Raw genomic sequence first — 27367 nt, forward strand, 5'->3', positions numbered from 1 at the left:
GGGGGGGGTTGTATGTGGAACCACAGTCGGGGTTTTATTTCCCATAGATAAAGAAGGGAGGTGATTTGCACTGTACAAACAGTGAATCAGCTTATGTATGGGTCACTGTCGGTGACCCTTACAAATCACATTATATTACTATTTCTGTATGTGGTCCGACATGCATATGGCACTATGATCTCTTAGCAATGCTAAGTAATGCTTTCTATTGATAATATATGAAAAGAACTGTATGGTTGAAAATACGGTGAAGAGCTTAAAGAAAGCAATTACAAAACTTCCTAAAACTCTAGTTTGAAATAACAAATACAACGTTGTTTACAGTTTCAAACTCTGGTTCAGTAAACTACTTTTTTTTTTTTACATATTGGAATGCATATTTTATTATAAAATTAAGTCCTCTTATTTCTCTTCTTTATTTTTTTTAATGATTTTTTATTATATTGTGTTAGTCACCATACAGTACATCCCCGGTTTCCGATGTAAGGCTCGATGATTCATTAGTTGTGTATAACACCCAGTGCACCATGTAATACGTGCCCTCCTTACTACCCATCACCGGTCTATCCCATTCCCCCACCCCCCTCCCCTCTGAGGCCCTCAGTTTGTTTCTCATAGTCCATAGTCTCTCATGTTTCATTCCCCCTTCTGATTACCCCCCCTTCTTTATCCCTTTCTTCCCCTACCGATCATCCTAGTTCTTATGTTCCATAGATGAGAGAAATCATATGATAGTTGTCTTTCTCTGCTTGACTTATTTCACTTAGCATTATCTCCTCCAGTGCCGTCCATGTTGCAGCAAATGTTGAGAACTAGTTCTTTCTGATAGCTGAGTAACATTCCATTGTATATATGGACCACAACTTCTTAATCCAGTCATCAGTTGAAGGGCATCTCGGCTCCTTCCACGATTTAGCTATTGTGGACATTGCTGCTATGAACATTGGGGTGCATATGGCCCTTCTCTTCACTACGTCTGTATCTTTGGGGTAAACACCCAGTAGTGCAATGCCTGGATCATAGGGTAGCTCAATTTTTAACTTTTTAAGGGACCTCCACATTGTTTTCCAGAGTGGCTGTACCAACTTGCATTCCCACCAACAATGTAGGAGGGATCCCCTTTCTCCACATCCAGTAAACTACTTTTAACCCATTACCTGTCTTACTGCCTTTACAATAAGAAAACCAAAGCTTTTATTTTCCTGAAGTATTTGGGTTAATGTTTTGTTTTCTGTCACGTTCAGAAATATGCACAATTACAAAATCATTCAAAATATTACCTGTTAAATGGTAATGTTTTTTCTATTAGGAGAAGGCTAGAACATTTCGCGGACAAGAAACCAAAACCATAAAGGATTTATTTATAATCTCTTTCCTTATTAGAAATTTGTATTCTCCTGATTTTGTCCAGTTACGTGCATGAAGTATTTTGAAAGGGGGGAAACAACTCAAAGGGGCCATTCCTGCGGATTCTTGCTCAGTCGATCATCTGAGTAAATGATCTCAATTAACCGAAGAGGCGGTAGGGTGGGTACTTCCTGGAGTCGTCAAGCACTAACAAGAACTGACTGGGCGGGACCCATCACCTTCAGCAACCAGCCGAGTTGGCGGTGGAGGCGCAGGTCACGCTCGTCTTTGGCAGTGAGCACCAAAAGGTGCAGGAAACGTGCCCTGGCCACGCCGCAGGGGAGGCTCCCGGAGGCCGCACCCCCACCCTCCGCCGGGAGCCCCTGATTGGGTCCTCCCCTTCGGCCGGCTCCAGCCTGCCCCCGCCCGGGGAAGGTAGCCGAGTTCAGCACTGGCTGCCCAGTCCTGGCCCTATTATTTAAAGCGGGGAAGTTTTGTTCTTGAGACCACCGACTTTCGCTCCGATGCCAGGAAGAGAGCCGACCTCCGACTTAGGAGTTTAAGGAGCTGGGCTTGGACTTGGTGAGTTTTGCTTTAAGCTCTCTTTGAATTTGAGCTGGCCTTGAAGGTAAAATCACTGGGACGCGGGAGATCCCTCCCCAATTGAATTTTTAAAAAGAACTGCTGTAGCGAAGCTTACTGAGTTTGATGTAAATCAGAGTTTTCTTCTGTTGTGACCTAGGCCCCAGAAGCTCAAGGCATAAGTGGCGTGACAAGTGATCTTTTAAAAGGACTAGCCTGCCCGTAGAACTCTTGAAAGGACATGATCAGAGAATTACAACTCAGGCACAACTTACCCACCGTATATGCATAACTGTTGCATGTTCTGAACGAACGGATCATTAGTATAACAAATCCTACTTCCTAATGAAAAGTGTATTGAGACCAGTTGTTTCATATGGAATTCATATGTGCGATCAATCGTACGATTTTAAAAAATGCTGTGCAGCCCACCGCACCCTAACCGAGGGCCCTCGTGGGTGGAACTGTTGTCTTCCCTTCCTGATCACTAAATGGGGGAATTTCTGGCACACTTGGAGCGATAAATCTCAGCTCCGCGGCTGGTTGGTTCTTTGTGCCGGGGACTGCAGCCGGGCTCCCGAGGTCCGCAAAGAGTGCTCCGGGCCGCCTAGCCTCTGCCCCGCCCCTGCCCGGCACGGCAGCCCCACTGCGCCGCGCCTCCTCACCGGAGCAGCTCTCAGGCTACGGGGAAGGAGACTCGGACTCTCCTTTGCTTTCTTTGGACCAGGAGAGGTCTCTGAGGGGCCGAGAGGGAAAAAAAGGGGAAGAGACCCGCGAGGAGGTGAAAGCACGCCCGTTCGCATGGGTGGCTCCAGGACTTAAGGTTGGAATGCGCGCCGGGGCCAGAGCGCACGGCTGGAGCAGACTCCCGGGCCTCGGCCCTCTGCTCTGGCCTGGACCGCGAGCGGCCCAGCCTCGGGAGGCCCTAACCGCCACGGGGCAGGGTTGCCCGCCGTCCGCCAGCGCGGCGGGGAAGGGGAGGGCGCGTTCCCTCTCCGGAGCGTCTTTGTTCGCTCGGGCTGGCGGGCGCGGGCGCCCGGCAGCCGACACCCCGGCCCGAGCGCCGCCCGGGTGCGGCAGGTAGGTTGAGGACCCCGGAGCTCCAGTTGGGGTTAAGTTTCCCGGGGCCCGGCGGGTTCCTCCTTCCCCGGGGAGCTCCCGCAAGGCGAGCGGAGGCGGTCGCCGCGCGGGGATACCGAGGCGGGCCGAGCGCGGGAGCCCGCGGGCGAACGCCGCGCCCTGCGGTCCCCGGATTTCGGATGGGGTTTCCCAACCGTGCTACCATCCCTGGGCTGCAGGGGTGAATTCGCGTAGAGAGTCTGCATCGGGCTGGAAATTAGGAAGCCGCCAGACTGGGGAAACTTTCGGCGAGTTACTGACTAGGGAAATGGAGACAAGGAAGTGGGCAGGCAGGGGAAACTGGAAAAGGAGACCTCTTGTTACCGGTAGGTCTTGGCCACTCTTTTTTTGACTGCCGAATTTTATTTTGTAACCTGAAGTGGCAGCCGGTTGCTTACTCAGATACAATATAGGTCAAAGTAGTAACTTTTCATCCGATTCTAACTACACAGCCTATATTTTTTCTTATGCAGTGTTGGTTTTCATAGGTTATGGGTCATGTTAAAGGGTCACCGATGTTGTAACGGCACAGTGGCTGCTGGTGGCTTGTAGCTCATATTTAGGGTAATTCTCTGATGGAAGTACATCCGTTAGAACTGGATTTGTTCCTCTGTGCCTTTATTTTGGGAACTTTGCCCGGTCCCTATGGGGGAAGGGAGAGGGACGTGAGAAACTGAAATTGACCCAGAAAGGATGCTCAAAGGTAGTTGTGTTCAGTGGTAGCACTGAAAACATCCCCTCTTGAACTTTCTGAAGGGGAGAGTGGTGATTAGCCTCTGAGGTTTCAACTTTCTCAAAAGAAACTTAATGGTAGATTTTGTATCTTGTCACAGGGGAGGGGGAACTGCTTTTTGGTCAACTCTTTTTAAATTATTATTGTAAAGCAAGATAAATTTGATACCTGAATGTTTACATTATATACTTCATATGACCCTTCTCTCTTCCGCTCCTTCTCTGCCTCCCTTCCCCTGCTCCTACAGGCACCCTCCATTTATTGAGCGCTGGGAGGCTAAAGCTGAGGCTGGCTCCCTCTAACTCACTTCAGTTACCCTGGGGCTCACCCTGACACCCTCTGATGGAGATGAGAGTGACGACACAGGAAAGTTCAAGCTAAAACTCAGAGAAGCTGTTTCTGAGGAATGAGGGGTGATTAGGAGGCATAAGTGTATTACACATAAATGCCTTGCCCAAACAAAAAAAGCCCCCCCAAAACCTCAGAAGGTAGAGAATAATTTTTAAAATAAAATGCAGGCTCTAGCAAGTAAAAACGTCACATTATATTTCATTAAAATGGAGATCAAATTCCCCTTTTATAGAAGATTGACTCAAATAAGGAGATTGTAGGAAAGTGAAATAACTTGCTAATTCTTAAATATAGAACAGCTTGAATAATAACTCTTGGGTTTTGAAATGGGTCATCTTTTAAAATGGGTCACTTTGGCTGGAATCATTGCACTTGGTGACTTTCAAATTGTAGGTAGAGTTCTGAGGACCAACTGCTCCATAATCTACGTAACAGAACATTAGGATGTTGTAGAAAGAAACTGGGAGAAATTCAGAAGTGGTCTCTTCTCAGTGTAACAGTGTAGCCTATCTTTTTGGAATTTTGTGCGTGCTCAACTGAATTGCTCTAAGCTTTGCATTTTATAGCACATTATACCTTTTTTGGAATATTTCCATAGCCATTATTTTATTCCATTGTTAGAATAATCTTGTTAGGAGCTGCATATATTGTGTCTATGTTCCAGAAATTAAGGCACAGCAAATTATTATAAGAGCTCTTCCATTTGCCAGCAAACATTTAGCCAGAACAATGCAAATCCAGGATATTTTTCTTCTAGTATGCATATATATAGGAGGTATAAGAATCTTTGTACAGAAAGATAAGAAACTTGATCAGGTGAGAAGTAAACTTAGAATAAATAAAAGCGATTTTTTACATTTCTGTGCTGGAAATTCAGAGACTGGCTTTCATCTGTAACTTATTTTTTAAGATTTATTTATTTTCTATAGTGAAGGCTTTGATCCTAGAAGCCAGTTTTCTACAGAAAGGAATGTTCTACCACGTCTGCAGGGAATAAGCCCCTAAAAGTCCAAGTTCAAAATACTACTGCATAGCTTAAGATCCACCTAAGATTTCATAGTTTATCTCTTTATTCCTTTTCCTACAATTTTTTCTGCAACTCTTTATAGTGCTCTAGCAAAGCAAGTTAAAAAGCTGACTCAGCTTAGGTTTCCTTCTCCATAATTTACAGGGCCTTATAATCTTCTGGCTGTGTCATCTTGGTAGAAATTTTTTTTTAAGTGCTTGTGGGAACCATATTGTTCTTTGCTGTCAAAGATAATGGAAAGGCATGTTCAGCCAATTAGTAATGATACTTCTGTTCTCAGTCTCACCAGTATTGGGGATGTGTGAAGTGCCCCTTAGCAATCAGATCAGTATTTTTAAAAACTTACATCTAATGAATATTTTTTGAGAAGAAGAATATTAGTGTATAGCTTACCATTTTGAAAGGTAACTAACCCCTAAAGAATACCAGTTACTAACTACAGCATCATGTTACAGATGCATGAACAATTTCTAGAGAAAGGAAATTAGCATAGATTGAACACCTGATTTGGACCACCCTTTGTCAAATAAATGGTCTCAAATGATCCTCAGAAGAGACTGTGGCACATGGTTTAGAGAGAAGTCAAGTTCATGTGACCAGTAAATGGAAGCAACAGAATATAAGTCTACTTTTGTTCATGTTCTAAAACTCTGGTTTTTCTACCCATGTGCCTTGATCAGGTCCAGATTCCAGATTGCACCAGAACACTTGCTTACTCCGTTAGGGGGTTCTACACTGGAAACATCTCTGAAGCTTTCCCTGCATCCTGCCTATGGCCTACTACACAGTATGTGGTAAATTCATATTTGTTGAATTAATTAAATGTAGGCATTACCTACTTTCAGGGCTGCTCAATATAATCCCTGGAATAGGTCGATGTTTAATAAATGATAGTTAACTTGTTATAATAAATGTTGATTGAGACAGAAATGTTATATATACCTCTTACATTTTATACCATTATTTTGTGTACTCTGTAAACCCTCAATCAAATGTTATTTCCAAATGTAATATTTAGAATGGGACATATGAACTGCCATTGGACAAGAAGCTTGTATATCTAGCTCACATAATAGGTTTATATCAGGTTATAGTGTCACCCTATTTTTATTTTATTTTTTTAAAGATTTTATTTATTTTTATTTAGAGAGAGAGAGCACATGTGTGGTGAGTGGTGGGGGTGGGGGAGGAGCAGAGGGAGAGGGAGAATCTCAAGCAGACTCCATGCTGAGTATTAAGCCCGCTGCAGGGCTCGATCTCCTGACCCTGAGATCGTGACCTGAGCCGAAATCAAGAGTCAGACACTTAACTGACAAAGCCATCCAGGCACCCCTGTGACCGTATTTTTAAATCACTATTTTTCATATTGTAATTTTATCTCAGCTGTACCTTTCAATTCATCCAATACTTATTCATCAAATATTTGCTTGAAACATCCTGAGTCCTATACTCTTTACTCTCCTCTCCTTCCTTCCTTCTCACCTCTTTTTGACCCCCTTCTGTCCTTAAATCCTCCAGTCTTCTTTGTGGAAGGAAGACGTTATGTACCCAAAGGACACAAACTCATGAGGTCACTTTTGCCTATTCTCTTATGCTACTTGGACCAAGAAAAGGAAGGAGAGAAAATTGAGATGGAAGGTTAAAGAAAAGGTGGGTTACAAAGAAAGGGTGGATTACAAAATGCAAGTGATAGTAAAATGTAAATGACTCCAGACTTCAAGGAAGCAGATTCAAGTTGCCTTCTTGGGTGTTTCTCCTGGCCCTGTCGCGCTCACTTCCCTGCCCTCCCATCCTGATGGAAGCTCCAGGAAAAGCGGCTGGCCAGTGCCAGGGAGGAAGGCAGGTGTGGAGCTCAGGGACAGAACCTGGAATCCATCAGCTGCTTCAGAGCTTCCACGGGTTCTGGAATTTTGGAGGTTACTTGGTCAGCCCCATGTGTGGGTGCCTCAGTTTCTCCAGCAACACAGGGAAAGCCTTCGCCCTCATAGGTTTTGTTGTGAGGCTTAAAGAGTTTCCATAGACCTAAAGCAGTCAGAACAGAGCCCAGAGCACTGTAAACACTCCCATGTTAGCAACTGTTGCTAGAGCGGGCAAAAGGAGAAGTTTGTTTCTTAAGTAGGCAAGAATAAAACTGACAAGAATTGTATTTAAAAGAGCAAGCAGCCCTGTCAACACAAACAACTATGCCTTAGGAATGAATACAGAAGGCCAAGCTCAGAAAAGCACATGTTTGACCACTCTGAGACCTACTTTTATTTCTGCTTTTTTGTTTCAAATTCTGTTACTGGGAATTTTCAGTGACTTTTAATATAACTCCTCTAAAATATAATAATACTCTATAGTCCCTCGCCACCAGTTTCCTTAGTGCTTGTCTTAGGGCCTGTCTTTACTTGTTTGTTCATTTAGTATTTCCTTGTCTTTTCTTCCCCTATAACCGGCAAACAGAAATCTATACCCATGTTTAACTTATAAAGAAACATATAATTTTGTTTATATAGGGGGGAACTTGTTACTGGATTCACACTGTAGGTTTTATAACTAATTTTTCCCTCTGCCCCACATCCATGCTAGAAGTTGGAATTTAGTCTTTGGCTACCACTGAATCAAGAGCTAACTCTATAAATGTATTGTTTGTGGATGCATCTGCCAATAGCTTGAGCTACATTTTCATAGCTCAAGTCACAGCCACAAAAACATCTAAAGACAGCTGTTGGGTAGAATTTTTCCCTTTTTTACAGGCCTTGTATTGGAAACACTCAAATATGAAGTAAAGAATAAAAATATCAATTGAGGGAATATTTAATTTTTCTCACTTAAAAATGTGAGTTGTAAATGCAAATTTTGCGTTGTTTCCTTCCTTTTTGAGCAAAGAGATTAGGCAATTTTTACTAAATAGTACCCACTTGTGTTACTCATCACCAATGACTGTAACGAATTTAACTGAGAAAAATGTAGGCGATCAAACTATAGCCTTTCTTGTAAATTTAGGGCTCAACCTGATTTCCTTTAACATGGCAACTTGTCTCTTGAGGATTGGTCTTAGCTCTCTTTAACAGGGAATAGATGATTAGAACAAGCCAGGAAAACAATACTTAGAGTATAGAACAAAATGCTATCTGAAGATGGACAGAAAATGGCGTATTTCTTCCCTTTGAGTTATGCCTGGACAGGAACCAAAAACTACCTCATATGGAATTACACTATAAGTAATACAGCTTTAAATATAGAAGGTTGAAGTACTTCTGTGTGTTGCATGTCTGCTAAGTAAGATTGGGAAATATAGTTTCTCTAAGATTAGATGTTGGTGATTTATTACAACAATGGCCAGAAACAATGGTCAAGAAACATACAGTTGGAGACAAAAACAGATACATTTTGAATTCAAACCCAGGGCTTTCTCTAGTTCACATTCCTCAGCCTTCAGGTCTCAGATTCAGTGTTGCTCCTCCTGGAAGATGCGTCCCCTGCTCCAGCCACCCCCATGGCTCCCCCCATGGCTCCCCGCACAGCGCCCACTGTTTGCCCCACGGCTCACCTCCCGCACTGGCCTTGTCTGTCCTGCCCTCCGACTATCACCCTCTACCCATTCCTTACCCCATCTCAATTTTCTATGGACTAGCCCTTTAAAATAGTACTTTTTAGGGGCGCCTGGGTGGCGCAGTCATTAAGCGTCTGCCTTCGGCTCAGGGGCTCAGGGCGTGATCCCAGAGTCCTGGGATCGAGCCCCACATCAGGCTTCTCCGCTGGGAGCCTCTTCTTCCTCTCCCACTCCCCCTGCTTGTGTTCCCTCTCTCGCTGGCTGTCTGTCTCTCTCTCTCAAATAAATAAATAAAATCTTTTAAAAAAATAGTACTTTTTAGAAGAAATAACCATCTGAAGTTTTACAGAATTTGTACAGTATTCTCCTTCATTTGTCAAAAGATATTACCTAGTCCTTGAATTCAAACCAGTGCAAAGAAATTGAGATGCCACATAAATATATGCGTGCATGCACACACACGTAAAACAAAATACATGCACGCGTACATGTGCACATACGTAAAATAAGATGCTTCCTTTTTCTTTGCCTCCTCCCCCTCCTCCGTCCCGGAGTTTACTTCCTCGGGGCCCCTCTGCTCCTCTCTGGTCCTGGAGGCTCACTGGCCTCACAGCAGCCCCCTTCCTAATGCTCAGAGTGCTCCCTGCTCCCTGCATCTGCAGTCCCGCTGCCTCCTCCAGTCTCACCTGACCCCCTGACTGCTTCACCTGCTGTCTCTCAGGCACCTCCCGCTCAACCCCAGACATGCTCCCTCCTCCTCCTAACTCAGGAAACCAGTCTCCCCTCCGCTGTCGCTAATGCTAGAAACTAGAACTCCCCGCTCCTCCTTTCCTCCCATCCCAGGCCACTCATGAGGTAGCGCTGGGTTTGTTTTTCTCAAAAGGGTTTTCATTACCCCTGACCTCCTTCCTCACTTCCCCCACCCTAGAGTAGGCCCTCCTCGCCTCATTCTGCATCAGCGTGAGGCCCCCATGGAGCCGGGGGCCCTATCTCCAGGCATCCCACATCCATCCTGCGTGCCACCACCAGATTAGTCCCTTTCACGTAGCGCTTAGTACATATTGACAAGGCACTTATCATTAAAAACAAAAAACCGAAACTTCTGTGACTTCTTGCTGCCCTTGGCACACACCGACTCCCCTGCCTCATTTTCAAGGTCCCCCATAAGCAGGCCCGACCTCCCGGCTTTCAAATACATGCTTGTATCTCAAGTATTTGCCGTGTTGTTATTTTTTCCTTTCCTGCCTGAAACAGATTGCTTCTCTTCATGTAACCACCTAAATACTGTTCATCCTCAGGCCCTCCTATCCTGCTGTCACTGATCTCTATTACCAGGGACTCACCTTTTTTGCCTAGAGTTGGTATCGTCTAAATTAGTGCTGTGACACTGTCTGTACTTTATGGTGATCTGCTGATTATTGTCCATGGGAACACGGGCATCATGAGTCTTGTCTCAACTAGATGGCAGATGCTTTCAGAGAGGAGACTATAAAATACTATGACATGACTCCATCGCGCCCAATTGGCATAATGATTCCATAGCAAATACTCACATACTTGTAGGATTTGTTGAAACTTTGAACAGTGAGGTTGTTTGACTTGAACTTAAAGTGCAGGCCTCGCTATCTTGATTAAAACTTCAAAATTTTTATCAGGTTCTGTATAATATTTTAGGATTACTAAAGTAGACCCAAGAAAGAAATGGGTTACCAGTAAGAGCAAAGTAGAAAAAAAATCAGAGGTCATTTACGGTAACTTGTAGTACCTAGTTTTTTCCGGAAGAGTTTAAAAGAGTTCTCTTATGAAGAAATATTCTTGAGTAACTGTGGGGCCCGGCTCCCAAACTGAAAAGCATTTGGGGCAGGCTCAGCCTCCTTCTTTTCTGATGTTCCTGTTCTACGTCTAGTCTTTATTCTGCTGGCTACTTCTCTCTATTAGGAAAGAGAATACTGAGAGTATCTGCTCCCTCTTTTCAATCCAAATAGAAGCAAACCCAAGTTATAGTTCAACTGTTTGCATACAGGTCTTGCTCAACAAAGGATGGGGTTACATCCCAATAAACCCACTGTAAATTGAAAATATTGGAAGTCAAAAAAGCGTTTATACACCTAACGTACCAAACATCATAGCTTAGCCTAGCCTACCTTAAATGTGCTCGGAGCATTTATATTAGCCTACAGTGGGGCGAAGCACCTAACACCAAGTGTATTAGATACTAAAATGCTGACTAGCTTATGTAATTGAATACTGTGCTGAAAGTGAGAAAGAAAACGGTTGTAAGTGTAGCGGTTGTTTACCCTCATGATTGCCTTGCTGACTGGGAACTACAGCTGGCCGCTGCCCAGCATCGCCAGAGAGTATCATACAGCATATCACTAGCCTGGGAAAAGATCAAAATTCCAAATTTGAAGTATGGTTTCTACTGAGTGCATATTGCTCTCACACCATCATAAAATAAAGAAATCATACATTGGGGACTGTCTCTATTTGCCTCTGAGCATTTCTTTGTCCTGTTCTCTCTTGTGGTCTTCCCTGTTTCCTACTTCCAGCAGACTCTGAAATCATCTGTAACAATACATTGACACTCACCCCCAATCTGCAGATGAAGTCACCAAATCAGAGTGCAGGGAGGGTTGCCCGAGGTTACACAACGAACCTGGCCCCAAACGGGGTAGCCCTGGAGCTTGCAGCCTGTGGCCTGGTCCCTGAACTGCCCATTGTGCACACAAAGGAAGCTGCAGGCACAGCGTTCTGGTGGGGATGGGTACCGAGCTCTCGGGCATTATCTGGCTCCTTTGTTTCCTGGCAGGCCCAGCACTTTCTTTCTCCAGGTCGTGCAGGCCTGTGGGTTTCTCTGCAGCCCCCTCCCCTGCACGTTGAAGACAGAAGCTAGATGTGCTTTAGATGAGCGTTAGACTCTGTGTGACCCGGAAGAGCAGGCGTCAGTTGCAAGTACGTGGCACCCATCAGCAAAGCCGGGGCTGTTGGGCAACACGGTTTGGTTGTAATTAACGAGTTTAGACCATGGAGGTGCATTTTGCTTCTGGTTGGGCAATGCCGCCTAGCGACTGGGTTCAATTTGGAGGAGTTCGGGTGTTCTTTTGTTATAAAAGAAAAGTTGGGTACTGCGAAAGAGTAGTTCACCTTTCCTAATCTTCCCCTCATCATATCAGTCCTATCAGTGGGGTTTGGTTATGATTGGTATACATGATAGCTAAACAATTCAAGCTGCTGAGATTGGAGAAATCTTGTTTTAGAATTTCACATGCTGTTCTGAACCTATATAAGTAGTGTGGGTTGTTGGCTTTGTGACAGGTTCTTTGTCATTTTTCAGAAACTGTTTGACTCTTTGAGGTCAGTGGGGAACAGGTGAAGAAATATAGGGAAATAAGGTAAATACATATGTGGCAGGGGTGGGAGCAGGGGGATAAATGCTTGTTCTGGGCTGGCTGCTAAAATGCACGTTAGCAGCAGAACACACCAATCAGAGGAGTAATAGGCCCTATTCATGGAGAGATACTGGGGCCTCTGTGAGTCAAGTCTTTATGTGGGTGTTGGAGGAGTGAGGCCTGTGGGCTGATTGTCTAGCAAGAAGCTCAGACTTGTAAACAACTGGGAATAGGTGCAAAACAAGCTAACGTTGCAACATTATGAGCACAGCTGCTCAGAAACGAGAAGCTAGTTTTGCCTGTAGTTCCACAGGTTACTCTCCTCTTTGTCTCTTTCCCAGGGTCTGTTGGAATAGAAACTGCAGATTAGTTTTAATTGATAATTTTCTTACAATTCTTAAATAGTTACGGGATCTTAAAATCTGCCCTTAAGAATTCTCTGCTGCTTTGCCTTAAGCCTCCAAGTCTAGAGGCAGAAGGGGATATCCGCTCTCACAGGGGGACCCTTATCTAAGCGAGCACTGTTAAGTCTGAGAGGAAGTGCCCCCTCCACCCACTGAAAGTGATTCTGCAAAGTTTAGGCAGATGCCACCATCAGAAACTGATATTTTCCGCTGTCTTTTCCATTCTACTCTAGAGGATTCGGTCCACCATGACCAGCCAAACCAAGAGGGGAAATTTCTGATACTGATCTATCCCTTACAGTAGTATTTCTTGCTTTTTTGATGGTAAAGCACATAAAAAAATACATTCTACACCCCAAACTGAAAGCACATATCCATAAAACTGAAAGTTTCACAAAATGATACTTAAATGACTTTCAGGGCACTATGCCATTCTCTATTTTGTTCTTTTTCTTTTTTAAATACTGGTTGTGACTTCCTGAGAGGCACTAGCAAGTTTTAAAATCTGTACCCTAGGGGATAAGACGATTATCTCTGGACAAAGTCTCCGTGAGGGTTGGCTCCGATCTCCTGCACTCCTTGCACTTTTGCACGCCTGGTCTTTGCTGTTATCAGCCCAACAAGGAGTAACTACGGCAGACAGGTAATACGGCTGTATTTAAAGGGCCAGAAGTTGGGAAGAGGTCCCACAGCCAAGGTTAGGCCCGTAGAGCAGGGTGCTCTCAGTGTATGCAGTTGGTTTCATAGCAGGGTCCAAGGACAGGGGACTTAAGGTTGAGATCTTTGGGCACAAAAGCAGGGCCTTTTCCCTGGGGCTTGTGATGTGGGCTCAGCTACCTAGCCAGCCTGGAATGAGTGGAGCTTGCATGGTCTTTTCCCTGTCAATCTGTTGAAAGCTCAGGAGACTGATATGTTAACCCTGAGGGGAGAGACTACTCCAGGCAAAAGTATGTATCTTACTTTGGATAAGCACTGGGGACAGAGTCCTTGAGGACGGGAGGTGCTGTCTCCTAGTCATGGAAGAAAGGAGAGGACATGTGACTGACTGGGCCTCCCGACCCTAGTTCTTCCCAAGTGAGCAGCTGTTTGAAAGGTGGCTCCACACCTCCATGGTTCTTTGCACCAACATTCAGAGAATGCCTACCTGGTGTCAGGCACTGACTCAGATGCTGAGGGTAGGGTGTCTACGACATCGTGCCTGACCTCACGGAGTTCCCAGTATAATTGCGGGAGGCAGTTAAATTAAAAAGTAAGTCCAGGAAGATGGGTGCAAGAATGTGCTGTGCTAATACAGATAAGAATAATCTTTGCTGGTAGTGCTGGAGGGTGGCCTCAATTCTGACTTCCCAGAAAAGGATGCCAGTGGAATTTACTGAAGATTAGTATACTTCTTATTCGCATGGGGAGCAGGGCTTACCAGGCCACAGGACTGCTGGTACAAAGGCTGCCGTGTATGAAATAGCAAGCAGGGCCGAGTTTCCAGCCAACAGTTTGGTACTGACAACTAGTAAGGGGCATCTGAAGGGGGTGAAGGAGCTCAGTTAGTCTCATGGTTAGATCTGAGCTTTAGAAAAATCACTCTGTAGGGTAGAGGATGTGTTGGTCAGGGATCATTTTGGCTGCTGCACTGGTATGGGTGAGAAGTGATGATAACAGGAAGAGAGATTTAGAAGAAGCAATTCACAGGATTAAGTAACTGGATATGGAATGGAGGAAAAGGAGGACTTTCAGATTTGTGGCACAGATGCATGAAGTGCAGTCAGACACAAAGAAAGAAATGGCAACAGCAGGTTTTAGGGGAGAAGACAGAAGGGGCTAGAAATGGCATTTGAGTGTCCCTGTGTACAAGGTAATTATCTATCTGCCTCCCTCTATCTGTATACCTATGTACATTCCCATTTACTTTGCATAAAGACTTCGAGTTAATTGGGGTTATCCTGGCATTTCAGATTTCTGGGTTAGATGGATGCTACTGAGCAGGGGAAGAGCCCTCACAGGTGTTCACATTGCCGGGCTATAACCCTGTGGCTTCCTGGTTTGAATGTGCTAAACTTGTGGGACCTGTTGAGTTTCCAAATGAAAAAGAACAGGAAAAAGATGACTATGTAGATGTGGGGCTCACAAAGTCATTTTGGTTAGAGAGAGTTTGAGCGATGCTTTTGAAAATGTATCTCGACTCCTTGATTTACAAACCTTGATTTTTTTAAAACAAAATCTTACTGTTATTCCTGTCTCTTTTGTGGCAAACTTTAATGAATTTTAACTGTTATGAACTTTTCATCATTCATCTATTTTGCCTTGAAGTATACACAGGCATAACCTTGGAGATACTGTAGGTTTGGTTCTAGACCAACCGTAATAAGGCAAATATCATGGTAACGCGAGTCAAATGAATTTTTTGATCTCCCGGTGCATATAAAAATTATGTTCAGACTATATGGTAATCTATGCAGTAGTGCAATGGCATTATGTCTAAAAATATATACATATTAAAAATACTTTATTACTAAAAAATGCTAACCATCATCCAGGCTTTTACCGAGTCACAGTCACCTGATCACAGATCACCATTACAAATAAAATAATGAAAACATTTGAAATATTATGAGAATTACTGAAACGGGACACAGAGACATGAGGAGAGCAAATGCTGTTGGAAAAATGGCAACCCCTTGCTTGACGCAGGGTTGCCACAAACCTTCAACTTGTAAAAAAGGCAGTATTTGCCAAGTGCCGTAAAACAAGGCGCCCCCGCTCCTTTCATCCTGGCTGTGTTGCAGATCGTATATTGCTGGACACACCCATGTGAGATTGTGAACTTTAAGTGTATAGGCTGATAGCCATTTGGGAGGCTTTTTATTTTTTAAGGTCGAGACAAGGAAAAGGCCTCTGTATTCTGAAGGGGAAGACAGTAGAGAGTGAGTGGTTCTTTCCCTTTCCCTATCCTTTCCCCCACACCCACCAAAAAATAAATACCTGTGTGTCTCTGTGAAATACTAGCAGCCTTATCACCTTCTGTCCACATTGGGCAAGTTACATTTCGTTTTTAAGGAACGAAAAATAGTTTCTTTTTGGTCACTCTCCCCTGTTCACTTGTCTTTTCTCTTCCTGACTCTAGCAGGTGGCACTTGACTCTCACAGAAAGAAGCATATGGACTAGATGGACCTGAGGCCAGTCACCTAACTCAACGAAGGATGCCGGTGTGGAAACACTGTGACCTGCCCGTGTTCTCCTCCTACTGGGCGTTCCACTCTTTCGCAATCTCAGAAAAAATGGTATGAAAAGAAAATATTTTGTGAACCAAGAAGCTCCTACTTTTTTAATGACGAACATGTATTAAGATGGACATCTGTTCTCCACAATACCAAGTTCTATGGTCTCGAAGGAGCAAGCGCCCATTTAAAACCAATCCTAAGTAAAAACAGAGCTGCATGGATGTCAGAATGTTTGTGAGTGGCAGGAGAGTTAAAAAATGGCAGTTTGTTCATTTATTTGCCACTTGTTTTATACTAAGCCTCATGGTTTTTTGGGGACCCATCGATAATCACATTGTGAGCCATATGAAGTCCTACTCTTACAGATACCTCATCAATAGCTATGACTTTGTGAATGATAGCCTGTCTCTTAAGCATAGTGCGGATGGGGCTACCCACTACCAGTACTTGATTAACCACGAGGAGAAGTGTCAAGCACAAGACATCCTCCTGTTACTGTTTGTAAAAACCGCTCCCGAAAACTACGATCGACGTTCCGCAATTAGAAAAACGTGGGGCAATGAGAAGTATGTCCAGTCTCAACTTAATGCCAACATCAAAACTCTGTTTGCTTTAGGAACACCTTCTAACCCACTGACAAGAGAAGAACTGCAAAGAAAACTGGTCTGGGAAGATCAAGTGTACAGTGATCTAATCCAGCAAGACTTTGCTGATTCTTTCTATAACCTTACTCTTAAATTACTTCTGCAGTTCAGTTGGGCAAACAGCTTTTGTCCTCATGCCAAATTCCTTATGACTGCTGATGATGACATATTTATTCATATGCCAAATCTTATTGAATACCTTCAAAGTTTGGAAAAAATTGGTGTTCAGGATTTTTGGATTGGTCGGGTTCATCGTGGTGCTCCTCCTGTTAGAGACAAACGTAGCAAATACTACGTCCCCTATGACATGTACCAGTGGCCGGCTTACCCCGACTATACTGCTGGAGCTGCCTACGTGATCTCCAGTGATGTAGCCGCCAAAGTCCACGAGGCGTCACAGACACTTAACTCCAGTCTTTACATAGATGATGTGTTCATGGGCCTCTGTGCCAATAAAATGGGGGTCGTACCACAGAACCATGTGTTTTTCTCCGGGGAAGGTAAAACTCCTTATCATCCCTGCATCTACAATAAAATGATGACATCTCATGGACATGTACAAGACCTTCAGGACCTCTGGAGGGATGCCACAGACCCTAAAGTCAAAACGATTTCAAAAGGGTTTTTTGGTAAAATATACTGCAGGATAATTAAGATAGTTCTCCTCTGCAAATTGACCTATATGGACACATACCCTTGTAGGGCCGCCTTTGTCTAACAGTACTTGAATGTTGTATGTTTTCACTGTCACTGAGCCAAACCGGGATGGAAAACTTTAGATGTTTGTCGATACCTTAAGTGAAATGAATATGAAAAAACAAAGAAATATTTTGAAAACCCAGTCTATCAGAATGTTTCTTTGATTCTAGAAGCTATTCAGTGTAACTTATCTACTTCATTGCCTAAATTCATTTCAAGGTATTTATACTTAGAAAAGGTTTATGAAGACAAAACTAAAGGGAAATTCAAGTTCTCACTCAATGCCATGTGAATATTTGAGGCATAGAGAAGTTAATTAAGGTGCCTTGGTGTTAGAGCAACCGCTTTTGGAAAATACCAAGTGAATGTATAGCACAACATTTCAAAGAAATGAATATATTGTCGGACCAGGTTTACAAATTAGTTTTTATTAGAGAGCACTTGACTGGGAGAGATGTGGGCAGGGGAGGATTAGCATAGGAGAAAGTACTTGAACCTGGTAGAAGAAGGTTCCTATTCTTCAGAGGAGACTTAGAAAAATGTACACGATTTCTTTATAAACAGCCAAATCACTTTTTGTCACATCCACGTAGATAATTTACCTAGATAGTATTAGAGTCATTTAAAATATATTTATGTCTTTTTTTCAAAGTGTAATGTGAAATTTGAGCTGTCATTCACTCTGCCCTAACTGGTACTCATGTGAATTTTTTAATTATTAGAAATGACACAAAACATGGGCAGTTTGTTACTCACAGGGTCTTTCTCTAGGGAGAAATCATTATTAATTCAAATCAGCCAATTTTAATGAATTTTTCAGCTGGTTTTTAAATATTCAATATCAGTCTGTTTTTAAGGTAGTTATTTGAATATAGTTTGCTCAGAGGAATATAATAATGGAGAGGACTTCGAAAAGAAAGAACATTAAAAGCCTCTTTTCTCCTTTTCTATAATTCATAAAATAAAATTCTTAGTGTGTAAATTATTGTAACAACGACTAAAATTAGCCTACCCCTCCCCAACAAGGTCTCGTAAACCACAGTACTTTATCAGATTTTAAAACTGAGAGCATTCAACATCAAATCAAAGCTATCCTATCTTTAAAAAAATCAGTTCTTTCATCAAAATGACTATTGGAGGTGTCATCAACTTTGAAATACTTCACACTTGAAAGCAGAATGAAGTGGTAGAAATGTCACCAGAATGAGGTTTAAAATATTTGTGAAGCTTCCTATTCAAAGAGCTACGGCTGAGCTCTAAAAGTGTAAGTTGCATTTATCTTACAGAGCAGGATAGAAATGTGGTCGTGATGCAACAACCTCCCCTCACTACAGAAAGAACTAGGTGATGTCTATTGTCCCAAGGATTATATGACATCCAAAATGGTGACTTCAGCAACAGCAGCTGAACTGACTATATGAAACCTGTCTCTCCACAGAGGTGCCTGTTAGGGAAAACCAAGATGTCTCATCTCATTAGATGAGGCCTGAAACATGCAGAAGAAAAGAGAACTAAAAGAATTCTTGGTAAACACAACTGGAGGATGATATATATTGTAATTTTTTGCAGATAGCTTTTTAATGTTTATAGGAATTTTTTGTTAATTTTTTTTCTATTTTGAAAATTGAGGCTTGTTTACATTGATTGCTCAGATAATTTAGAATTTTTAACTAATGTCCAAAACTACAGTGTCAACCATTCTGGGTTTGTAGTTACTTTCAGAGTAGGTTCAGCGTTTTTAGATCATGACACTTTAAATTTTCTGACCAATTTTAAAACCTGTAGATAACAAAATCACATTTTGACAAAGCTGGTTTATAATTAATTTTTATTAGTTGATTCTTTAATAACCATTTGCCTTTTGGCCATACATACCCTGTGTATCTGTACTTGTACCTGTTTAAATTTTCCATTGGTTGAAAACATAAGTGTCTCTCTGGCCATTGAAATGATCTTGTTTACAGCAGTAATTTTGTGAAACAATTATTTATTTGCAAAAGAGCTCTCCTCAACTTTGTTCATGTTTTTATTTTTGCTTAGAATAGAATGGAACAGCTTTAAATTTAAAGGAAATATGAAGGCACTTCCCTTTTTAATAAGAAGGAAATTGCTAGATGCTTCCTTCATTAGATTTAAAGTACTGAGAAGAATATTTGTAAATAAAAGGATTCCAGCCTTTTAAAAAAGAAGGAAAAACTTTTTGGTGCTCTAATGCAGGGCTGTCTCAAAAATCGTCAACAAAGGGAAAATAAACTATCAGCCTGGATGGTCACTTGAGTAGACGATGGTTGTACACAGTGTTATTGCTAAAAACTTTTACCTCTTGGTTGGTTTGCATCTTTTTTCCATATTATTAATTTTATACCAGTATGTTAAATATTTATATTATTTGAATTTTGCTCTTGTATGGCAAAATAATTAGTGAGTTTTTAAAAATAAATCTGTGATTTCCAATAAACAACTTGAAAATTGTCAGCAGATGTGTATTTTCACAAACTTTTCAAACTCATGTGCGAACACCGTTTGTTTATATAATCAACTTGTTCTGTTTAATGTCAGGGAGGTCTGTACCACACAATCTTAATTCTGCTGCTGTTCAGACTTGCTGCTATGCCTGGGATAGAGGATTATCGTGTCCTCTGCGGTGGAGCCACCTAAAATGCTTCTTTGGTTTGTTAAATGACTTATGCTGGAATGTCTAGGTTGGGGGAATTCTCTTTTCTAATCGATTGTTCAGGAAAGAGATGAAAACCCATAGCCATGGAGCCATCAGATACCATTGGAAAGGGTCATATTTTCCTTTTATTTGATATCATTAGGTGTCGGAAGGTAGGTTCAAAAATTGCTCAAGTCTTTGAAAGTCAGGAACGTTCTTAGGCCTGCTTCCGTCTGAGTGCTGCGTCAGTATATTTGTACATAGTATGTTCTCCTCTGCTTTTCACCCAATTCCTGCTCAGTTCTTAGTCTAAGATATGGTATGATTCAATCTGTATATGTTTTTAAAATTTGGAAGCATGTGATTTTTTTGGTTGTAGATATTCTTTTGCACCAGACCTCAAAGGCTCCTTACTGTCTTGAGCATCAAATCTAATCTTCGACCTGGTTCCCAAGGCTTTACGGAATCTTCCTTCCCTTCTTTATTCCCCGTAGGGTTATTTTTCCCACCACCACTATCATCCGTCACAAATCTCATTCATGACCACACCTTGTGTAAGTTAACCAATGGAACATCATTTCTCCTGGACCTACTGAAGTCTTGAAAATCCAGCCCTAACTGTGCTCTTCCGTTAAGCATCTCTTCCTGCCCTCCTCCCAAAATATATACTTAATCACATATATTACTGTGCTACCTACTAATTGTTTCATGTGTTTTTTCCTAGCTAAAATAGAAGTTCTGAAGATAGGGACTGTGCACAGTGCTATCACATAGTGCTTAAAATCATTTTTTTTTCCCCTGGGGCGCCTGGGTGGCGCAGTTGGTTAAGCATCTGACTCTTGATTTCAGCTCAGGTCATGATCTCAGGGTCATGAGATCCAAGCCCCGAGTCGCGCTCCGTGCTTCACGTGGAGCTTGCTGAGGATTCTCCCTCTCCCTCTTCCCTGCTCATACTCTCTCTCTTAAAAAAAAAAAAAAAAAAAAAAAGGTACGCTGTCACTTAAAGGCAACAACAGAACACATTGCCAAGTGGTGCTTTTCTTTTTCTTTTTTATTTTATTTTATTTATTTTTTTTTTTACAGTCCTAAAATTTTTTTTTAATGTTTTTTTATTATGTTATTTTTTTTTTTTTTAAAGATTTTATTTATTTATTTAACAGAGATAGAGACAGCCAGTGAGAGAGGGAACACAAGCAGGGGGAGTGGGAGAGGAAGAAGCAGGCTCATAGCAGAGGAGCCTGATGTGGGGCTCGATCCCATAACGCCGGGATCACGCCCTGAGCCAAAGGCAGACGCTTAACCGCTGTGCCACCCAGGTGCCCCTTTTTATTATGTTATGTTAGTCACCATACAGTACATCCCTGGTTTCTGATGTAAAGTTCAATGATTCATTAGTTGCGTACAACACCCAGTGCACCACGCAATACGTGCCCTCCTTACTACCCATCACCAGTCTATCCAAGTGGTGCTTTTCTGAGACAACCCAACTAAAGACATTTTCAGTTATGCTGATGTGGGCCATTTACTATAACCGGGGGAGATAACATTTCAGTGGGTAAGAGGCCACATGTTTCCTTGGGTACACCTTAAAGTGAAAGAGTATAAAGTAGACTAACTAAACTAATACGGGCTTTAATCAAGCAGGCAAGTTCCTAAAGACATTGGTTCATTTATTCTCCAGGCATATTTTGGAGGCCTGCTAAGAGCTAAGTATTATCATAGTCCCTGGGCACAAGAGTGGCTCATAAGTCAGTAAGTAAAATGGTGTGGATCTAAATAATGTGATGATTGCTAGAACAGAGCTAATGATGGAGATTCTGAGTATAAAGTTTTGGGTTTTTTTACGCATTTCCCCTATGCTTTTGGTGTTTAAACCTAATTTAGGCTTTCTGAACGGCAGAGTAGTCACATGCATGCAAATACCTTCCTGTAGTCCAAAAATAGCATTTAATTTGTATAAACTGTGTCTTTGGGGAACCTATTCCCTTTAAATGCTTTCAAACCAATAATTCCATCTATCACCATTAGTTTACATTTACTATTTTCTATTTTCTTGATAATTCATTTTTTAAAATGCTTGCTTTATAAGTCATGTGCATCTCTTGCTTGTTGCTTTTATGAGATCAAGGAGTTTATTCTCAGGTACGTAAGTGAAGGTTAGTATAAAAATGTGCTTTTATCGGGGAAAAATGAGTGATGAGATATAAAACAGAGGACACCCTCCCCTTTCCCCGCCACTCCAAGGAGTTAAAATGACTCCTGCCGGGGATCTGCAATCTTACCTTGTGGGGGAAAGATTTTCAGGACTGCCGAGCTTCTCTGGCTCAGGGCTCTCTCCATCATGACTGCTTTCCAGTATTTCTTCATTCTGAAGTGACAGAAATTTTGGTAAGACTGTCTATTTTATTTGGGGGCTGTATATTTTTCTTGCCCTCAATTTATTTGTTTTGTTTTCAATGTTCTAGATAAGCACCAGGTCCAGTCCCTCTTCTTTCTCTTTCTTGAGTTTTTCCCAACCTCTCCGCAAATCCGTTACAGTTTGCCCTTCAGGCTTCCTTTTGAAACATCAAAAACTTTCTCAAAAGCAGGGATCGTTTTTTTTTCCTTAATAGTGAACGGCTATTAATATGGTAATCTTCCTTCCTGGTTGACTCACAATAAAGATTCAGAGTTTGAGCTAAGGGGAAACAGTGAAGAGATCATTTGACTCGATATCTCTTTTTTTTTCCCCCACTGGGGGTAAGAAATGAGGATCTGGAGAAGTTGCGACCTACCCAAGGCCAAAGAGCTAAAGACAGAGATGAGATAAACCCAGAGTCCACTTTCACAGGCTGCTAATCACAAATCCATTCTAGCGTACTGCGACCTGGAGCAGCTGGTCCCTTAGGCTGTACAGACTGGTACAGGCTTGAAGCCAGCTAGTGGTCGGAAGCCCCACTCACTACCTGCCAACTCTGAGACCTTGGGCGAGTTCACTGAACCTCTCTCTGCCTCAGTTTCCTCCCCTAGCACATGGACCCCAAGGTACTATCTACCACATAGGGCCAGGATCTTTTTCAGAATAGTAGGCATTTAATTCTCAAAAAGAGGCAAAACTACTCATTTTACTTTCAAGAAAATACAGTTTTAACAAGGGAGTGAATTTGTATAACATTGATAGCACGCAGAGTATCTTAAAGATATTGACTAATAATGAACAAGGAGATAATTAGCCAGCATTTCAATTCTTCCTGCCTGCCATGTTCTGTTTAAATGAGTTATTTTATACTGTCACAAAAAGGAGTATAGATTTTGAAAGGGCCCTCTTGCAAAAGTATCGTTTAAGGAAATGTAATAAGTATATGTTTATGTAAATTAGAGCTGGAAGGTGAAGGATGAGCTTCCCCCAGACTGAGAACAGATGAGAAGTCTCCTTATAAAACAGGTGAGAGTGATAGGCTCTCCGCTGGTTGTGGACAATGCAAGAGAGGCCTCTCACTGGATTAACAGAAAGCAGTCAAGGTAAGGTGGTTTTTATTATTCACAATGCCAACCACACAAACAGCAATACAAAAATGCTCAACAAATGAAAGAAAATCATGGATCTTTGATCTTTTTCACTGATGTCCTCCCAAATCTGGCATATCCAGAAAGCAGACAAACAAATAAAGGACTATTTGGGATATCAGTTTTGCATTCAGCTCTCAAATACAAAGGCAAACTTAAATTCCAAGTTCATATTTGTTTCTTTTAAAACAGGATATCATTTCACTAAGAATCTAAATTTTTAGTGCCCACTATTACATATATTTGACCAGATCCTAGTAGATATTTCTCATTTCAGTCAATATACAGAAGTAAATACCAGTTCCTGGATTCCAACCAATCTAGTTATTTTCGCCACATTACCAAAGCTCTTTCTTCACATTTTCTCTATAACGTTGAACTAATTACCACGGCAGTTAATGTTACATCACATCCCTTTCTAGTTCCTCCCCGGTGACATTACTATGCCAGAAACACCTGCTGGACTTTGAGCTCTAGCCTTATTTGTCTTTGGATCCCCAACATGTAATACGGGACCTATGTAAAGAGTAACCACTATTTCTAACCAAAATTCGTCTCACTGTAAAACTTGCTACGGCTTATAAAATGAATTGTGCTCTTTCCAGATCTTCTGTTGGTCTATTTTAAGTGTGGTGTATTGTAGAGTCTTTTATTTCATGACAACCTAAGGGCAGACAAATAACAATGACTCAAGGTGTATAGGTATGGACTGTCATCTTTTACACTGAATGATGATGTCCTAATTTATGGACTTTGTCACGCATGAGACATGGGCTGGCTGAAATGCCTGGGCACGGACTTGGTTGTGTCAACCCACATGCCTAGGACCATGTGTCAGACAGTTGGTGTCAGGGTAGAGAAAGAATCCTCTGTCGATCAAGTTTGATGGAATACAGCACTGCTGCCATTGAGAATGTGATGGGAAGGATCCACAGCAGGTCTGGGTACTGCTTTAATAACCTGCAGGGAGGTAGTTAACTATACTGTATACCAAGGTTTTGCTAAGGTTTAGACAGATTAGTTATGTTCTAGTGCAGTAGCTTCCAAAGTCTGACCATGCCCCACAAGAAAAACATCAAAACATACATACACACATATTGTGATTTATAATAAATATATATTTGACCTTGTCCTATTTCTGGTACAGATCTCCTAAAACTTGTAATTTCCTAAGTGATAAGAGCCATGAAGTTTTCTTTTGTTATTCATAACAAACTACTTTCAACCCCACCAGAGTTTATGTTAATAAGGTAACTTTTGGAAAGCACCAAAGGAGGGGGGCTGATTGTCAGGGGAACCAACCACGTAATTAGAGGGTTGGAACTTTCAATTCCCCTGACCACCACCGCTTCCAGGGAGGGGAGGGGGGCAGAGATTGAGTTCAATTACTAATGGCCAGTGGTTGAACCTGTCATGCCTTTGTGATGGAGCTTCCTAAAACATCCAAAAAGAGAGCCTCTGGGTTGGAGAACACATGGAGATGGGGGGTGGGTGGCTTGCTCAGAGAACACGGAAGCTCCATGTCCCTATACCTTGACCTACGCATCTCTTCATCTGGCTATTCCTGAATTACATCCTTTTAAGATAAACTGGAAATCTAGAAAGTATAATGTTTCTCTGAGTTCTGTGAGCCACTCTAGTACATCAATCGAACCTAAGGAGGGAGTCATGGGAAACTGATCTATAGCAAGTGGTCAGAAGCACCAGTGACAACCTGGACTTTTCAAACAGCGTCTGAAGGGGGTCGGGGAGCTATCTTACAAGACTGAGCCTTTAACTTGTGGGGCATGATTCTATCTCTAGGTAGACAGTGGCAGAATGTAGCTAATTGCTTGGTTGTGTTGGAAACACACACACACACACACACACACACACACACACACACACACACAAAACAGACATACGTATAGCTGATGTGATATACTCTATTTTTAAATTAGGCTATCCCTGTTGCATTCTGTTCTTTTTCCTTATTTTTCGATGCTTGTGAACCCACCAAATTGAGTTCACTGTCACCACTGTGACCAGAACTTTGAAAACCACTTAGAGAGTGAAAAGAACACAGATTCTTCATGTGAGAGGTACATCTGGGTGGCAATCCCTGGCTTATTTTTTGTTTAGAAGTGGCCTTGGGCAAGACTTCTTTGCACCTGAGGTCTCTCTCTGTAAAAGAGGACTCATTGTATCTGTATTAGAGGGTTATTGTGGTGATTTAAGATAAGGAATTAAAGTACTTAGTACAAAGAAGACTTGATAAATGGTACCTATGTTTGGCCCTTTAATATCTACTCTGTGGGGATTAAAATAGGTAATATATGTAAAGCAACGAGGCACACTGACCTGCAGTAATTGTTGGACAGTTCCTACCTACTCATGTGTAATAGAGACCCCGTATTTCTCACTACCTGGGAGGTGTTGGCCAAGTCACGTAGGCTCCCTGGGCATCTATTTTCTTCTGTATAAAATGAGTGAGATGTGTGAATTGGCGATGAAACATTCTTCTGCTTATAATATCAAATACCAACATAAGTGCTATTGCTTCCAATTTTGAGATGAAAGCTAAATAAATTGCAGTAAGATTACTTTGGGGAAGAAATTTAAATTAAGCTTCCTCAAAGCTCTCTAGAAGGAAGACCACATATTTAAATAAATGCTTGCTTTTTCAAATATTGGGTCTTTTGTTCCTTTTATTTTATTTTATTTTATTTTATTTTTTTGGATTTTATTTATTTATTTATTTTTTTTAAATGATTTTTTATTATATTATGTTAGTCACCATACAGTACATCCCCGGGTTCCGATGTAAGGCTCGATGATTCATTAGTTGTGTATAACACCCAGTGCACCATGCAATACGTGCTCTCCTTACTACCCATCACCGGTCTATCCCATTCCCCCACCCCCCTCCCCTCTGAAGTCCTCAGTTTGTTTCTCATAGTCCATAGTCTCTCATGTTTCATTCCCCCTTCTGATTACCCCCCCTTTCTTTATCCCTTTCTTCCCCTACCGATCATCCTAGTTCTTATGTTCCATAGATGAGAGAAATCATATGATAGTTGTCTTTCTCTGCTTGACTTATTTCACTAAGCATTATCTCCTCCAGTGCTGTCCATGTTGTAGCAAATGTTGAGAACTCGTTCTTTCTGATAGCTGAGTAATATTCCATTGTATATATGGACCACAACTTCTTAATCCAGTCATCTGTTGAAGGGCATCTCGGCTCCTTCCACGATTTAGCTATTGTGGACATTGCTGCTATGAACATTGGGGTGCATATGGCCCTTCTCTTCACTACGTCTGTATCTTTCGGGTAAATACCCAGTAGTGCAATGGCTGGATCATAGGGTAGCTCAATTTTTAACTTTTTAAGGGACCTCCACACTGTTTTCCAGAGTGGCTGTACCAACTTGCATTCCCACCAACAATGTAGGAGGGATCCCCTTTCTCCACATCCTCTCCAACAATTGTTGTTTCTTGCCTTGTCTATTTTTGCCATTCTAACTGGCGTAAGGTGGTATCTCAGTGTGGTTTTGATTTGATGGCTAATGATTTTGAACATTTTTTCATGTGTCTGTTAGCCATTTGTATGTCTTCATTGGAAAAGTGTCTGTTCATATCTTCTGCCCATTTTTTGATTTGTTTATTTGTTTCTCGTGTATTGAGTTTGAGAAGTTCTTTGTAGATCTTGGATACCAGTCCTTTATCTGTAGTGTCATTTGCAAATATATTCTCCCATTCCGTGGGCTGCCTCTTAGTTTTTCTGACTGTTTCCTTGGATGTGCAGAAACTTTTAATCTTGATGAAGTCCCATAAATTCATTTTATCTTTTGTTTCTCTTGCCTTTGGGGATGTGTCATGAAAAAGGTTGCTTTGGCCGATGTCGTAGAGGTTGTTGCCTATGTTCTCCTCTAGAATTTTGATGGATTCCTGTCTCACATCGAGGTCTTTCATCCATTTGGAGTTTATTTTTGTGTATGGTGTGAGATAGTGGTCAAGTTTCATTCTCTTGCATGTAGCTGTCCAATTTTCCCAGCACCATTTATTGAAGAGACTGTCTTTTTTCCACTGGATGTTTTTTCCTGCTTTATCAAATATTAGTTGCCCAAAGAGCCGAGG

The 27367-nt window shown here is 41.9% G+C and overlaps 2 protein-coding genes across 10 annotated transcripts in view; one reads left to right on the forward strand and one right to left on the reverse strand.

Annotated features, from left to right (window-relative positions):
• Positions 1-27367, reverse strand: part of MCF2L2 (MCF.2 cell line derived transforming sequence-like 2) — a 257951-nt gene that overhangs the window by 78735 nt on the left and 151849 nt on the right. The window contains exon 15 of the mRNA XM_048214906.2: positions 21988-22073. Coding sequence (XP_048070863.2) covers positions 21988-22073 — 86 coding nt within the window. The remainder of the gene's footprint in view (positions 1-21987; positions 22074-27367) is intronic.
• B3GNT5 (UDP-GlcNAc:betaGal beta-1,3-N-acetylglucosaminyltransferase 5) lies at positions 1699-19507 on the forward strand. Of its 9 annotated transcripts, none has more exons than XM_026497841.4 (3): positions 1699-1929; positions 5840-5953; positions 15609-19507. In XM_026497841.4, exon 3 carries the CDS (start codon positions 15923-15925, stop codon positions 17066-17068), a length of 1146 nt encoding a protein of 381 aa, XP_026353626.2. In that variant the 5' UTR covers positions 1699-1929; positions 5840-5953; positions 15609-15922; the 3' UTR covers positions 17069-19507. The 9 variants fall into 9 exon arrangements, with proteins under 9 accessions (XP_026353626.2, XP_026353605.2, XP_048070789.1 ...); XM_026497820.4 differs by having other exon boundaries at positions 5840-5946; XM_048214832.2 differs by having other exon boundaries at positions 5840-5946; positions 15612-19507.

Source organism: Ursus arctos, unplaced genomic scaffold (assembly GCF_023065955.2).
Source record: "Ursus arctos isolate Adak ecotype North America unplaced genomic scaffold, UrsArc2.0 scaffold_4, whole genome shotgun sequence".
NCBI lineage: Eukaryota > Metazoa > Chordata > Mammalia > Carnivora > Ursidae > Ursus > Ursus arctos.